The sequence below is a fragment of the Manacus vitellinus genome, unplaced genomic scaffold (genome assembly GCF_001715985.3).
Source record: "Manacus vitellinus isolate BGI_N305 unplaced genomic scaffold, ASM171598v3 scaffold_18_pilon, whole genome shotgun sequence".
In the NCBI taxonomy this organism is placed as follows: Eukaryota; Metazoa; Chordata; class Aves; order Passeriformes; family Pipridae; genus Manacus; species Manacus vitellinus.
In genome coordinates, this window is record NW_021939324.1 from 5,919,473 (window position 1) to 5,935,153 (window position 15,681).

At 35.3% G+C, this 15,681-nt stretch overlaps 1 protein-coding gene across 5 annotated transcripts in view; it reads right to left on the minus strand.

Moving 5' to 3' along the window:
* Window positions 1–15,681, minus strand: part of KDM4C (lysine demethylase 4C) — a 260,355-nt gene that overhangs the window by 103,714 nt on the left and 140,960 nt on the right. For all 5 annotated transcript variants that reach the window (XR_003915694.1, XR_003915696.1, XM_029959023.1 and 2 more), the window contains one exon: window positions 724–905. Coding sequence is in view for 3 of the 5 variants with exons in the window: in XM_029959023.1 (XP_029814883.1) it covers window positions 724–905 (182 nt within the window). In the remaining 2 variants the exon portion in view is untranslated. The remainder of the gene's footprint in view (window positions 1–723; window positions 906–15,681) is intronic.

Consider the following 15,681-nt stretch of genomic DNA (forward strand, 5'->3'; position numbering starts at 1 on the left):
TCATGAGGAAATTACCTACTTCTAGGTATTTATCACAGCCATTCTATCTTGATTGCTCAAAATAACTGAGAACTTTAGAATAGAATTCAGACTGCAAACTACTGTTATTGCAGTGGTGTTCGATGATACTGTATCTCTTGAGCCCTTGAACTCAGTCCAGTGCAATGTTTTTTTCCTGGTTCCCATGCTGAGGAAATTCCAGCTTAGCAGCTTCAGAATCAGTAATATAGTACTACAACAGCATTTTTAGTTGACATTTGACACATAAATTCCACAAGGCAGTATCAAACAGTGCTCTGCATTAGACTGTTTCTGTGGTAATACTTTTCCCAAGAAGGCCTAAGTACTGTGAAAACACTTCGTCAACACTGAAGGAAGGCAACATAAAAGAGGTTCTCATAAAAAGTATTTGAAGATGGGTATTTAAGGAAATAGCTAAAAGATGCAAACCTATTAGAGTTCATCACCTCAGAAACTGAAATTTCAACGGCAAGCACACACACAGTAACACCAATCTTGCATAAATGGTAGTAAAGGCATACACTGTCTGCAACCAAGGGGAGATGCAGTGGAACAGACTACCAGTTCTAATTTTAACAATTTTGAGTTTATTTACCTCTCTTACAAATGAAATGCATAAGCTTTATAATTTACTGGAAATTAAGTAGCCAGCCAGTTATTTCACGCTTCATCCAGAGATGGAGCTGCAACAATCTTGCTTACCTTATAGTATGGCATGAGAAGAGTACAAATGGCACAGTGAGGTTCCTTTTTTGCACAAGCTGCATTGTATTCTTTTTCAGCACTGAAATTGGGTTCTCTTGTCTGCCAAAGGTAGACCAGAGGCCTGGCCCATGCCTCTGTCTCTTGAACTTTCTCTTCAATTAAGGTAGTCTCAGGTAGTTCTTAAAGAAAACAAACAACAGGTTATATTGTAGTCATGGAATGAAGATAAACAACGAGTCTGTCACGTGCGCTAACAAAGATCAAACAGTGTTATAGGAAGTCTGTGTGGCAATACAGGTGCAGAAGTCTAAAAGAATGTTGTGCCAGGACAAGAGCACAATTAACTGCTTTGACACCTCTGTCATGAGCTGACTGCTCCACATACAGCATAAGAAAGCATACCACTACCTCTAGTGTTTACAATTTGTATTCATATCCACAACATTACGTCTCACTCTCCTACTCCTTAATCCCTCCAATCTCTATCCCCTATCACTCCATGCACTCCGTCTTAAATTCCTTATGGATGGAACATGTTGCATTCCTGCCCAAGCAGCACCACACAAATCACTCTATTCGCACAGAATGCCACCTCACACCTCGTTATGGAGACTAATACTTACCAAAGGGGAAAAAGAGGCAAACTTAATAGCCAGGGAGTACTGGGGAACAATTACAATCTCAAAAGAATTAGCAGGATATGCATTTAACAGGCAGGACAGTGTCTATTAAATCACAATCAATGAGAAGACATGTAGGTGTCAATTAGAATAATCATAACTTGAATGTGGAAAGGCAAATGTGAAAAGTTTTGAATAAAACTTTCACATTAAAAAAAAAAGTCTATAGCATATAGTCCCCTTCTAATGATGTATTTAAGAAAAACTGTTTAGTTTAGAAGAAGAAAAGGCCAACAAAAGAGTAATATTTAATGAAGTACATTAGGCTGACTCATCACATTCCTTCAGCTCGTGACTGCCACCTTCATTTTATGAAAAGGCAGCAGCTTTATGGGTCTCCTATGAAAAATTGTCACACACTGCTACAGAACCACCATAAAGCTGACAATATTTTATCATTGTTGAGTAAAATATTGACTAAACTATTTGTCTACAAGCAAGCCAAACGTAGTAAAAATAAACTAATATTCTGTATGTGAATTTTAATCCATTTCTATAGTTTCTGTAGAGAACTACTATCAATTCAATAAATATTTGCCAATAATTCAGGTAGAAGGATTTTTCTAGCTGAAAAAAAAGCTGTCAATATTCAGCATCAGAGCTCTGTGGTGAATAACTTAGCTTCAAAAGAACACCAGTGAAGAAATAGCTGAACAGAAGGAAAAGATGAACCTGTAAAATGCCAGCATTACTTTTATAGTCTTTTTAATTACTTGTTTTTCAAGTGAAAAGCTTAACAAACCTTTTAGTTAAAAATATTCTGTCCAATCATATTTTTTCTATTGCTTGCAATTCTAAAGAACTGTAAAACAAAAAGCTCTGAAATCTATTCCTCTAGTTCCATTTCTATCTATTTAAATTTTCCCTTACAGAACAGTCTCATGATTTTGCTTTACTGACTTTTTTTTCATTCTTCCTTTCACATTGTTTTCTTTCAGGAGCTTATACTGCCATTATTTTAAATACTTTCATTATACTTGTGAACTTGCAGAGCTTGATTGTGCTTTATGAAGAAAATAAAGAGGCACACAAAATTTGTTGTGTAGGTTTGTAACATCTTCCATATCTATGATCCACTTCTTTGAAACTGACATCCTTATCACTGCTGAATAATTCCCCCATGAGAGTTGAAGCCTCCACCTTGAACCTCAGCCTCTTATGCTCTCCTTTATTCAAAAACCTATTCTCCAATTTCCAGTCCTGGAACCTATTCTAGGATGATAACTCTAGTTCCCTCAGACAGTGTTCTGGCTTTCCACTGCCTACAGCAGATTGCTGAATTCATCATTATATTGGTTCTGCTTTTGACGAGAACAATATTTATATCTTAATTGCATATAAACCCCATAATTTCAGTTCCCTGGTGTGGGATCTTTACAAATCCTTCCCCAACCAAGAAGTTGAAGAGAATGCAGGAGACAGCTGGCCTTTAGCAGTATTTTGTTGCTTTCAAGAGTTCTGCACTTATTTTCAAACCTCATTCCAAATGAAGCCAGGGACAAATTGTCATACACACATGTACCAGACTGCATCTTTCACAATCTCAAAAAAATTTAACAGTATCTTAGTAAATTTATTTTCTCCTTTACTTTATGATTAGAACAACTATTCCAGTTAGCTATTGACTAGAAGCAAACACTCATTTGCCCCCATCTCTATCATCTCTAATTCTGCCTTCTACCTCCTCTGAGGTATGACTGGAAAGGAAAAATATCCCTCCTCATTTCAGAGGGAGACTGCCTAACCCAGTAGTTTTTAAAGGAATGTTACACTAATGGGATATAAAATTAAGAGTAGACAGAATAGATGTTCTTAAGGATCAAGTTTTGTTTGATCCTCTGTTATCACTACTGTGTATGGCTAGTGAATTTCAGTTCTCCTCAGGAATTTCCTAAGCACCCTTGAGCATAAGACATCACCTTTCAAGGGCTTCAGAAATATTAATTTATCTCCTTATAATCGACATTCACCAACCCATCCACTGAAATAATCAAATGTCAAAGAAATTGAAATTTAAAAAAAAAATAGTTACAGAGTACATGACTCCCATGACAGAATATGACAACAATGCTGCCTTAAACAACTTCCTCACCAGGTAGAATACGGAATCTTCTCTACAAATATTCTACATCAGTAGAACCTGGGCAGTTGCACTTTGTGTGCTTTTTTCCAAAGTGCACAAATATCAGCGCAAGTAAGAATTTCCAGATTAGCTCCTCTGGCAGTATAGGTGGAGTTTCCTGGTTTCCATGTAGTCAGAGAAGTTATGCACAATGAATACAAACTGAGAATCTGGTTATCCACAACATGCAATAAAAATAAACAAAAAAAAAAACCACATCACTTGATGTGAGAAACACTGCTTGCTGCCTTAGCATAGTTCATAGCCTTTCTTCACTTGTCCATTTGATAATACTAAAGTCTTATTTATGTCCAAAAAAACCTTGGAAAACTTGGGGAGTTTTTAGACTACTTTTTTTCTGTTTATCCAGTACTTCTCACTTCCTCTTATTGTCTTTACTGACTCCTTTCACTACTTACTACTTAGCTGAAGAGCAATCAGTGACTTAGCCTAAAACAAATTTACTTTCCCAACTCCCATTGATGCATGAGGTTTCAGGGCAGACATTCAGGTGCCTCAGGTGAGCTCAGTGTTTCTTTGATCAGATGTGTCTGTTAGAAGGACACAAGGCAACTGCACCATCCAGTTGGCTCCACTCAAAATCCACCTTAACTGAGGATTCTCAGACTAAGAACAGAGAACTGTTTGTGGTGTCCATACTGACTGAAAGATTCAGAAACTCCACTGTCATAAGCAGGCATACTTTCTAGTTGAATTGTGCATCACTGCCAAATCCAAGTACTCAAAACCTGCAAAAACTGTAGAGGAAGCATCTATTCCCACAGTAAAAGAAACTCATACACTGCCTCCCCAAAAATCAAACATCTATTTTATAAGATCAGTATGTAATGTTTCAAGAAGCTCTATGAACACAATGTTTCACATATCCACATTTTTCTGAAAGAGCCTGAGAATGCTTTCTCAGTGCTGGTAGAGCAAGTTTAGATGAATAGTCACTTATGCAACGCTGCTAACCAAAAACTCTCTACGATATGTCATTATTCAGTCAAATCTTCATTGTGATAACCTGACCTTGCTCTAAGAGCAGCTACCAATGGCCTAAGACAGGCAATTCGAAAGATTCAGGTCAGTCAATGCAGTGATATGAAACATAATATACATCTATGAAGAGCATTTTCTTCACACAGCACATGAAATGGAGCTAGGGAATCTATCTTGACTTCCACGTCTGCTGTAACCCAGATCAAGTTCCTGACACTTCCTCACAGTTCACTGACAGTAAGTACATGAACAGGACTCTGCAGAGATGTGCAACAGAATTCTCTTGTGTGAACTCTGATGTGCCATTTGCTTTTTTCAGCTTTTCAGCATGAAACTTACATTCCAAATTAAGAGTTAATCAAGATAAAAGCGAGTAATACATTCTCAATATTCTTTCATACAGAAACTTCAACTCAACTATAGTACAGAACACATCTTGATGTCAGAGAGAATAAAAGAAAAATACAGGAGTTGAACCTGCTAACCATGACAAGGAAATTCAATTTACATTTGCACCTCAATTGACAGCACTGTTCAAGAGACTGCACACTCATGCATAACACATAGACACACCGACAAACCCTCAAAGAACAATCTTTACAGTCTTCAGTTGATCTATTCCTGTTGTTTAATCTCCATCTGAATAACAGTACTCCACTTTAGATATAGTAATTACTCCCACAGAAACAAATATTATCTTTAAAGTTGAGGCCACTGCTACTGCTACAAAAAATAAATATCTCACACAACATTCTAGTGCAAATGCTACATTTAGCCTGAAATACAAGTGCTCCTTCAAGGAATTCAGTATTGCTTAATATAAAACTATAATTATCTGATTCGCTTTCAGTCACGTGACGGTAAGCACACACAGTCCAGTAATGGGAATCACACTTCCACTGTGATATAACTGTATATTGCAACTACTACCTTGTGCTTGTATTGTGATTTCAGTATATTGTTGCATCACTTTGCTAATGCAAAATCTTAAGTAACATCATACATGCTACAATATATTTGGTATTAAATATTAAATACTTCTCATGTGGGACACCTAAAAGAACCAGGTCAGAAAGTATTGGACTCTGGTAGAAGGAACATAGCATTCAGTTCTTAAGCACTGATACTTAAATTGTATTTATGAGTAAGAAGACTGACTTGAATTCTGCTACAGTGTTAGGCACTATGGTTTAAAGGATCCAGAAATTTCCTGGATAAGATGTAAACCTTCAAAGCTGGTCACATCTTTAAACTGAGTTCAAAACCCTTTACCGGACACACTTTGACAATACATGCTACTTGGATTCAAACACATTATCAATACATCAATACTGGTTTTGTCTATGCTTTAACAATAACTACATGGAGTGGCCTTCACACAAGAGTGACATTCCTGCCTCTTCTAGCCTCCCAAGGAAAGTTTATCACATAAGTTTCTTAGTATGCACGTGGTTTTTAAATACTCTTAAAAGAATGAAGCCTATTGCTTGTAACTTCTGTTATTCATGATGAAGCCTAAAATGGATTAATACCAGCCAAAAAAATGTATTAACTCGATGATGTAACACAGCATATTCCTAAGCACCTCCTTACTGCCACCGCTAATAGTGGTTGCAGATCTCAAACACCCAGGGCATTTTTATTTCACTGCAAGTAAAATGCTTTGCTGTAATATTACTTTAACAGATCCATTCATTATTAGGTTACATATTTTGCTTCCTAAGGGGATAGACCAAGTGCTCTTTTTTCCAAAAGAAAAGAGGAAACACTCAATGATACAATTAATGACTTTAAAGAGATGCACAACAGTCGATATAAACCTTGCTGTATCATATTGCGCTGGGTTTGGCTAGGGTAGAGTCAATTTTCTTCACAGTAGCTAGTACAGGGATGTGTTTTGGATTTGAGCTGAAAATGGTCTTGATAATACAGAGATGGTTTAGCTATTGCTGAACAGTGCTTGAACAGCATCAAGTACTTTCTGTTTCTTGTACTGCCCTGCCAGTGAATAGTTAAAGAATCTTCCAATTCTCCCCCCATTCTGATTGGTGGGGTAGTGAGTGAGCAACTCTGTGGTGTTTGATTGCCAGGGGGGCTTAAACCAGGACACATTTAGCCATAGTGCTACTGATACTACAATGTGATTAGCAGTACTACACTTCTTAATAGTACTGTTCTATTTGTACCTAAAAAGAATATTTATATAGGATCAATTAATCTCTGTCATGTAATTCCAGCAATACCAGTTCTCATGAATGTGGTTATTCATATGCATCTGTACCCCTTCACATATTTAAGAAAAGTGAAACAATTCATTAAAACAAACTGTGTAGACAGAAAGAAAATTATAGCCCAGAAGTGTTTTGATACAAAGGAAACTCCTTCTAAAGCAAAGTACTTAAAAAAAGTTACTATGCTGCTTTCCAAGGGAGTAAGTGAATGAAGTGATCATTTTCACTAATGTTATTCATTTAATAGTTTGTGGAAAACTTGCTCCGACACACAATACTATTGCTTTGAACAGTTTTCGCTTACTAAGTTAAACTCAAATTATCAGACAGAAAACATTTGGGCCATTTGCAGAATGCTCTGCTGCCAGTATTTGCTGATTTAACCTGGCAGATGTGAAAAGCCATAGACACTAATACAGTACAATTTGCTTTTGCCAATCTCAACAACGATTTTGCTGCTTGGGGTTATGTTCCACTGATGTTTCCTGGCTTTTTAAGGCAGCATTCTCCGCTATGAAGAGCACAGCAGCATCTGTTATTTTTCAGGTAGTTGAGCATAATCTCAGCCCTGGGAGGCATTAGCTATAGTTTAAAATGTCCTGGAGGAAATAATAATAATAATGATAATAAAAAAAAATAAGAATTAAAAAAAAAGATAGTAAAAGAAAACGACTTGTAACTTCCAAACTTTACTGTTCCTGTGGTGTATCAGCAAACTCAGTTTCAGAAATTGTCTTTTTTCTTTCCGTAATGAAAGCCATAGATTTAATAGTAAAATATGAAAATAAAACCTTTTTAATTTATTGTACTGTTCAAGACATTCAATTTCTTGTATGATACCATGCAGTAAAAATGCTGTAAAGTATGAATACATTTTCGCTATAGAGTCTAATTGCCAAATTATCTATTAATACTTCAGTTCTCATAAAAACTGTACGTAAATAAAACAGAGTTCTAGAGGCTGAGTCCAGGAGCTCCTGGATCAAATAAGGTTTAGATCCCAAAAAAAACAATGGGGTGCTTCATTAAAAAAAGTTAAATATCAAAAAGTGTAATATACCATTTGTAGCACATCTCAAAATCTTCTCAGAAGCCAGAAAATTTCAGAGTTAAAAAAAAAACATTTTTAAAAGACAATTTGACAGATGCATTTAGATACCGGCATACTCTGATTGTCCTTCAGTATACCATGAGAATCCCATAATAAAACTCACTTTTGTTTAGTGATTGAACTGTGTATTGCAAATACTACACTTTGCTCAACGTGATTTTTTCTTGTATTGTCATTGAACTGTATATTACAATTCTACACTCTGCTAACATAATTTGTACCTTAACTGTGATTTAAGTGCATTGCTGTATCACTCTGCTAAATCGAAATCCCATGTAATGTCAAGTAATTTCAAATAAGAAAATTCTGTGTTATTCACTAAACCCTTCACACATGGAATATCTAAAAGAACCTGGTCAGAGTGTATATTGTACTCTGACATTAACTGGCACAGTCAGCAGTTATTCCGGAAGGTGAGTGGTACCCACTAAAACAGTAATGATTACTTCGGCAAAAACATTCTTTCTGATTTGGTATTCGTCACAAATAAGAACCTAGTAGAGAAAACCTCACTGTGATTAAGCCTGGCTGGAGATAGGACCACTACCATTTAAAAGAGTAGATAAAATTAGTATAAATAGCAGCAAAGGCTGGAAAAATCTCAATGGTAACTTTGGAAGAAGCGATGGGAAAACCATAACCATGATTTTTCATGGACAGCAGGACACAAGACCTGATCCCACCAAAACTTTAGATGAATGAGAAAAACTGAAAGGTTCTAAAAAGTTTAAAAAAGGAGAAAAAACAGGGTTTCAAAGACTGTTGGGTATTTACTTGTGAGCAGCAGTGCATTAGTTAGGAGAAATTAATACATAGCATTCTAGAACAAGAAAAAGAAACAGTTAAATAACATAACTTAAATAAGTAAACTTTCTATTATGCACTGTATTTTCCATATGTGGAATATGTAAAATGACTCTCTCAGGCTCTACTGGATCTCAACTTTTCTCTCTAGCAAATGTCAAAGTGACTACAAACTATTAGATTTACAATGCTATGATGCTGATAAACTTTGAGAAAGCTCTGAGGGCTCAGACCACAGCGATTCAATTTTACAGAACTATAGCATTGCCATTTTGAAAACTACCATCTTTGTTTGTTTATTAATTCCTGGAACAAAGTAATTCTTTTCATGAGACTGTGGATCATAAAGGCACACAATAAATACAAGGGGTAAAAATCAGTCTTTCATTCACTGAATTCCCTAAATAGTTGCACAACTTTTTTGTGCATATGGAATGAAGAATATAACCCTAACAGTTAAGGTTCAAATTGATAAAGATGTCCACTAATTCTGGCTACCTGAGATGAAGCACAAGCAACAAATTCTTATAGATGAATTAGAATCCATAAACCATCTAATGACTCCAGAAATTCAGCTACTTACCCTCTCCAGAAACTAAGCTCTAAGGTGACCCATTAGTCAAGCAACTGTTTTTTGAGTTATATTCTATTCATATTTGAGTTATATTCTATTATTCCATTATTATTTATACATATATACATATGTATAATAATAAAACAATACATATATAATTCCATTATTATTTAAAATAATTCTATTATTATATATGTACATTAAAACAATTCCAGTAATTTCACCTGTCTTTACACTTTGTAAGTTTAAAGAATAGTCACTGTATTTATAACTCAAGGCATCCCATCAAAATCACAGCAGAAATAAACAAAAAAAAATCTTCTGGAATCTACAGCATAGCCTATCAGTAAAAAAAAAATAGCTGTCAGTGCAAAACCACTACAAGCTAAAGACTGGCAGATATCTCACTCTTTTTAAAAGCTTTAATTCACAGCACTGTAAAAAACTTATTAACAGCTGCTTTCTCATTCCATTCCCCCCGTATTTTTCACAATTTTTAATGAATAAAATTAATATTTGCATTCTAATTCAACCTGTTTGTGGTCACTGTACTTATGACTAGAAATCTTGATTAATAGCTAAAATTAGGATGGAATTTTTAGGGACTGCTATTGTCATCCATATACACATTTACTGATTTACTAACAAAACACCAGAGTTTGCCAGGATATACATCTGTACAAAAGTGGAAAAACACAGAAAACTTTCTCCCAATCATCATGCTCTTGCCCATTAATAAAAAGAGTCACTGAAACACAACAGAATTATTTGGTAGTACTTCCTTATTCTGAAAATTAAAATCTATCTTTATTGACCATACTGCCAAGTAATATATAACCAAAAAAATATCCAATTATTATGCTGTTAAAGTGTTTTAGAAATATTACAAAGCAGAATCACCACTATACTCTTGTTTTATGCTACTCAAGAGACAAAAAACAGTTCCAACTGGGAAAAATATTTTATGGTATGAAGCACAAATTTAGCCTATGTCAACATACCATTCCAGCACAAGTGCTTCTGGGAAAAACACAAAGGAAATTTGAGGAACAAGGTTACTTGAATGTGTACAGTTAAGATTGTGCTTAAGTTCTTCACTGAATCAAGGCCTCAGGTACTTATCTTCATAATTTACATATGGAAGATGCAAACCAGAAAGACTTGATCACAGGTCCAAATTCATATGACAAACCAATTCCCAAACTGCAATTAGAAATTAATAGCTTCAAGCTACAGTTCTTGCACAGATCACTAAAACAAATATCCATAAACACCTCATACACTAGGCAACAATTGCATTTAAACTTCCTCAAGGATCAATTTCTAAGTGTAAGAATGTATTTTGTACATTAAAAAAAATATATTACACACACTTCTCAGCCAAGAAAAACCATTTAGTAAAACCCCTTTGGTTTTAAAATTAAATCCCTTACGGTACTGCTGGTTTACCAAGCAGCTTCAGATTTTGACAAAGGCGGTGCTAATTCCATGGGCTAGAAAAACAAAAATTACTACTAGAATAACTTAAAAGGCAATACTCTGCAGTGAATTAATCTTTGATTAATGCAAGTCACACGATTTTAATGTTTCTCTTCAGACCATAACTACAGAAACAGAAACTCAGCTCCAGAAAATAACCTTACAGAAAAGGTATCTTTCTCCTTGGCAAATGTCATATCTAGTTTAACTATCAACTCCATAGCTACCTTTGAGAAGGCTACTGAGAGGCTGCACTAATACAGCAGGAAATACACTGTCATTTTGGCACACTTGATAATGAGAAATTATACATGCCTTTCTAGACAAGACTGCTGTTCTAACTGGTCTTTTAAGAGGTAAAATTCTGTATTTTAAAGCTAAGAAAGTTATGCAATTAGACTTGCAAGGTTCACCCAGAGGACAATGACTCTTAATGATCACAACATATACCACTGTCCAGCAAATGAGGCATAAATGCGAGAAGAACTGGTTTGTATCAACATAATGACCCACATAATGGTTACTCTTAGATTCTGTAGGTGTCCACTCTAAGGAAGATAAGAGCTGCTTGTGAAAGATGTCAAGGGACAAGAGCTGCCAGTGGAAAATAATCAGAGTTGTCAGTTTTTGCTATTTTTGGAGATCAGATGCTGGTCCACAAGGTTGACAAGAGTAGTGGACATTCAGGAAAAGCTTGTATTTGACCTTTCAACACCTCCCTTTCCTAAATACCTACTAAAGATTAAACCACACTTTTGAAAAGTTTCTGAGGAAGTCTTCAGAATCCCCCATGCTTTGTGTTAGAATTTTTTATTAATTATGGTAATTGTATCTTGAAAACTGAATTTAAACAAATCAGAAGCAATATAGGTACCCCCAGAAAAGGACAGAAAATACATTTTTCCAGCATAGCAATACTGTTGCAAGTGGTAGATAGTGCTGGACTCTTCACTGTTAGATGATAATGTTGTATGGAAAATGCAAATTATTAACTCGATTAACTCATACTCACACAAGAGCAAAATATTTTAAAGGAGTCAAACCACTCAAAACAGTATGAGAGGGAAAGCAATACTGAAAATTATAATATCAATGTGGTAAATATAAACATGCCTCTCGCAATTGGTTAAATTCTTATCTATCTCTTATGCAACATCAGGAAAAAGTTAACATTTCTTTCTTTTCAGTGAGAATCTTCAAGCAGAATCCTGCATTTTAAGCTCTGAAACAAAAGAATTGTAACTGCATCTACAAGTGTAATTTTCTCCTACTTAAGCAGGCTTAACCTATTTATGACATTACTGAACAAGCCTTAAATGGTTTGACAACTAGTATCAAGTGAAGCACATATCATAGAATGCTGACAGTGAACATAAAAACAGAGGCTTTACTCCATGTCATAGCAGAAGCTACTGCTTCCACTCAAAGAAGTGCTCTCTTTCTGTATCTTTATCTTACAAAGTAATGAAAGCAAAATGATTTGGAAATCTGAATCATATTTAAAATGCTAAAAACCATAAACAAAGAGCCCTATACTGAATTTAGTCTATACACTATAATTATATCATTTAGGGCAATGGGAAATTTTAGTCAACTTGAATCTAAAAACAGTTTCTAATGTTGCATGCCCAAATACTGCTGGAAAGAAATCTCTGGGACCAATCAATGTGCATCCAAAGTCACTATGCTTGCTCCTTCTGCTGAATTTGCTTTTTTATTGCTTAAGTGAGCAGAAATACAACTGCATTAAGTACAACAGAATATTATTACCACAAGTTAATATAATGCATTGAGCATAAGACCAAGGTTCATTACGTAAAAATTGTTAGTATGTTGAGTGTGACATAGAGCCCACACAGTACTGCTGCACATAATTTTTAAACTGGCAGCCTGAGCTACAATATCTGAGATTGATTCCCCAGTCCACGACATTTCTCAGTGCTCAGTCCTTTAAGCATTAATTCCACAAAAACAATCGTAACAAGAGAGAGTCAGAAGTCAAACATACCTAAGGAAAGGTTTTAGGGAGAGTAAAAAAAACCCCACCATTAGACAACAAATAAACAATTAACCCAACTATTTTTCGTAAAGAAATATACATATACAGCAGCATATGCACTCATAAAAAAGAAAACACAAAACTCCAATGTCCAAGTGACCCTGTGAAAAAACAATAATTTCCGCCAAAGGACTCTGTATTAAAAGTGAATCCGGAAAGTCTCTGCTAAGATGTTAGCATGCTGACGAATATGATAATATTCTATTTGCAAAATTATGATTCTGAAACGGCTGACAGTGTCAAAGAATGCTGCCTTCAAATTATTAACAGCCTCTGATCATCTCTATTCACAGAAACTTCCTAATAGAACTCTAGTACCTGAAAGACTTCAAATATATTAATTTGAATATAAATTATCTGAATTAGAAATGGCTACAGACTATCCAACTTGTGGAAACTGATACAAGTTGCAGATGAAATATAAAGCTGCAAGTTCTTATTTTTTCATAACAGCACTAGCCTGTATCTTCTTCATTTTGTTTACAGTTATGATTTTACTGGACCCAGAGAAATTAAAATATGTATCAATACATAAATTCTCCTTGTAAAATAATCTATCAACTCAGAAATTACTTTACCAAGAGACTAAACTATCATAGTCTCAACCAGCATCCTTTTTGCTCAAAAAACACAGAGAACAAGAACTAAGTAAATATGCATGCTGAATTACATTTCTCTTAACTCCAGCATATGGATGAAGCGCCTTCATAAAGAGAAACATAGTCGTTAGTACATTGATACTGATCACTTCTCTGGTACCTGACACAAACAATTTTGAACAAAATCAGAAAAATCTCCTTTGACTGGCACTCATCTGGCCACATATCTTTAACCTGCATGACAGCATGTGTCAGGAAAGGTAATGAGGCTTCAGTCTGCCCGTTTCCTTCAGCAGTGCTTCAGTCTCTGCCTTAGATGTAAACATTCTGCTCATCCAAAATTTATTGTTTCTCTTCTAGTGTTGTTACAAAAGCCAGCTGATAAACTAGATTACAATGAGAAACAGACACATGAAAATAATAATACTTCCAGTTCCAGCTAGGAAATACCAGTAACTGCCACGTTCAATAAAACTCCTAATTACTTCCTTCAATCAGTAAGTACAGAGGTGCTTAACAGCTTGAAAGGATACTAAGACAACTCTTTCTTTTCAAACAAAAATACACCCTTATCTACCAGGAGGGTAATCATCATGAAAAGAGTAAAGATTTCAAGGTATACAGATTTTTGTATAGGGACGCTGCTACTTTGACATAAAACTAATACACTAGGAAGTTGGCAAGCTACTGATGAGATGGAAAATGTCTTCATCTTAGCAGAATCCTTGAGATACAACTGTCATCACATCATCATCTAGCCAGATTATATCATACACTATCCATGCTTAAATAGGAATTTTACACTGTGCTTTAACTATAATGTTGAAAAATCAGCAGCAGGCAAAAGGAATATAATCTTTAATTAAAAAAAAGAGCAATTTCACTGCAACCTACCACATATTTAAATCTTTAATTACTTTGCTAGATGAATCTTAATATTAATATCATCCTGTAAATTACCATAACACTTTCTGAAATACACTCTGTCTAGCCCTCAAGGTATCCAAACATATTCATATATGATACAGATCGTGGGTCTAAGCTGTGTCTAATTTTCAGAAAGATGCTTAACAGCTAATTGAAGTATCATGCCTGGAAAAACTGTGGCTCACTTTCCAAAACTAGTGAGACAGAAGACACAAATCAATTACTTCAGGGTTGAAACAAGGAGGGAGATGTATTGATGAGGGGCCAGTTGAAATTACAGCACTCAGCTCAACAATGCCTAAACTTGGGATAACTGAAAGTATAACAGTCATTAGTTACAAGAAGAAGAATCAATTAACAGGCATGTTGCCTCTCTCTGAAGTCAGGAAAATTTATCTGTAGTTGTAAGAAACAGCTACTGTTAACAAGAAGTAGTAATTGAGGGGTAAAAAACAAATCAAGTACGAAGTGCAGGTAAACACTGAAGTATACAGAGATGTTGGAATCAGACCTGTAGTCAAAGACATGGTATCAGCTCCAGAGTATCAGAATCTAGGGGAGTGTGAGAACTCATCTCCAGCTCTGCTAACTGAAAAGATTCTGGAGAAGAGCATCTGAAAATTTTGTGCTTTGCAGAACTAAGATGCAAAGGCGATATGAAAAAGGAATGTGTTTGTTTTCCATTTTGATGGATAGTTTCAACGTACAGTTCAATAAGCTTTACAGTCACGTTTGATAGAATAAAGTAGCTTTATTCATCAACTTTGGGTGGCTACATGTGACTGCTAGATAAAGCAGATCTACTTTTTCTATTTACTTCAGAGAAGCAAATCCCTATCTTGAGTAAATCTCTTAGATTTTGTAGCCTGTCCGCACAAGACAGTGGCTCTCTAAAGTAAAAGTACTCAAGTAAGTTCTCAAAAGGAGCACCTGAGAAGTTCCAAGTATTGTTTTAATATTTATGACCACTATGATATGTAGTTACAAAGCACTAAATTTCATGGCTGCAGAAATATTTACTTATTTATTTTGTACAGAACTCTGTTCTATATATCACTGTCATTTAGCATCATTATTTATGGACATGGTTCTATTTCATTCTATCACTTGAAATGCCTGAAGGTACCATACAGTACACAATAACATGCACATCTGCAATCTAGAGTGAAGATCTGGACAAGCCATTCAAAAATGATTGCCTAACACAACTCTCCTAATTTACGATATTAGATTAAACAATGGAATTTCATGGTCACCACTTGAAAAGGGAAGAGGAGGAAAAGAAACGGGAGGAAAGGAAAGGGGAAAGGAGGGGAGGAGAGGAGAAGAGAAGGAAAAGGGGAAGAAAAAGGGAAAGGAAAGGTGGA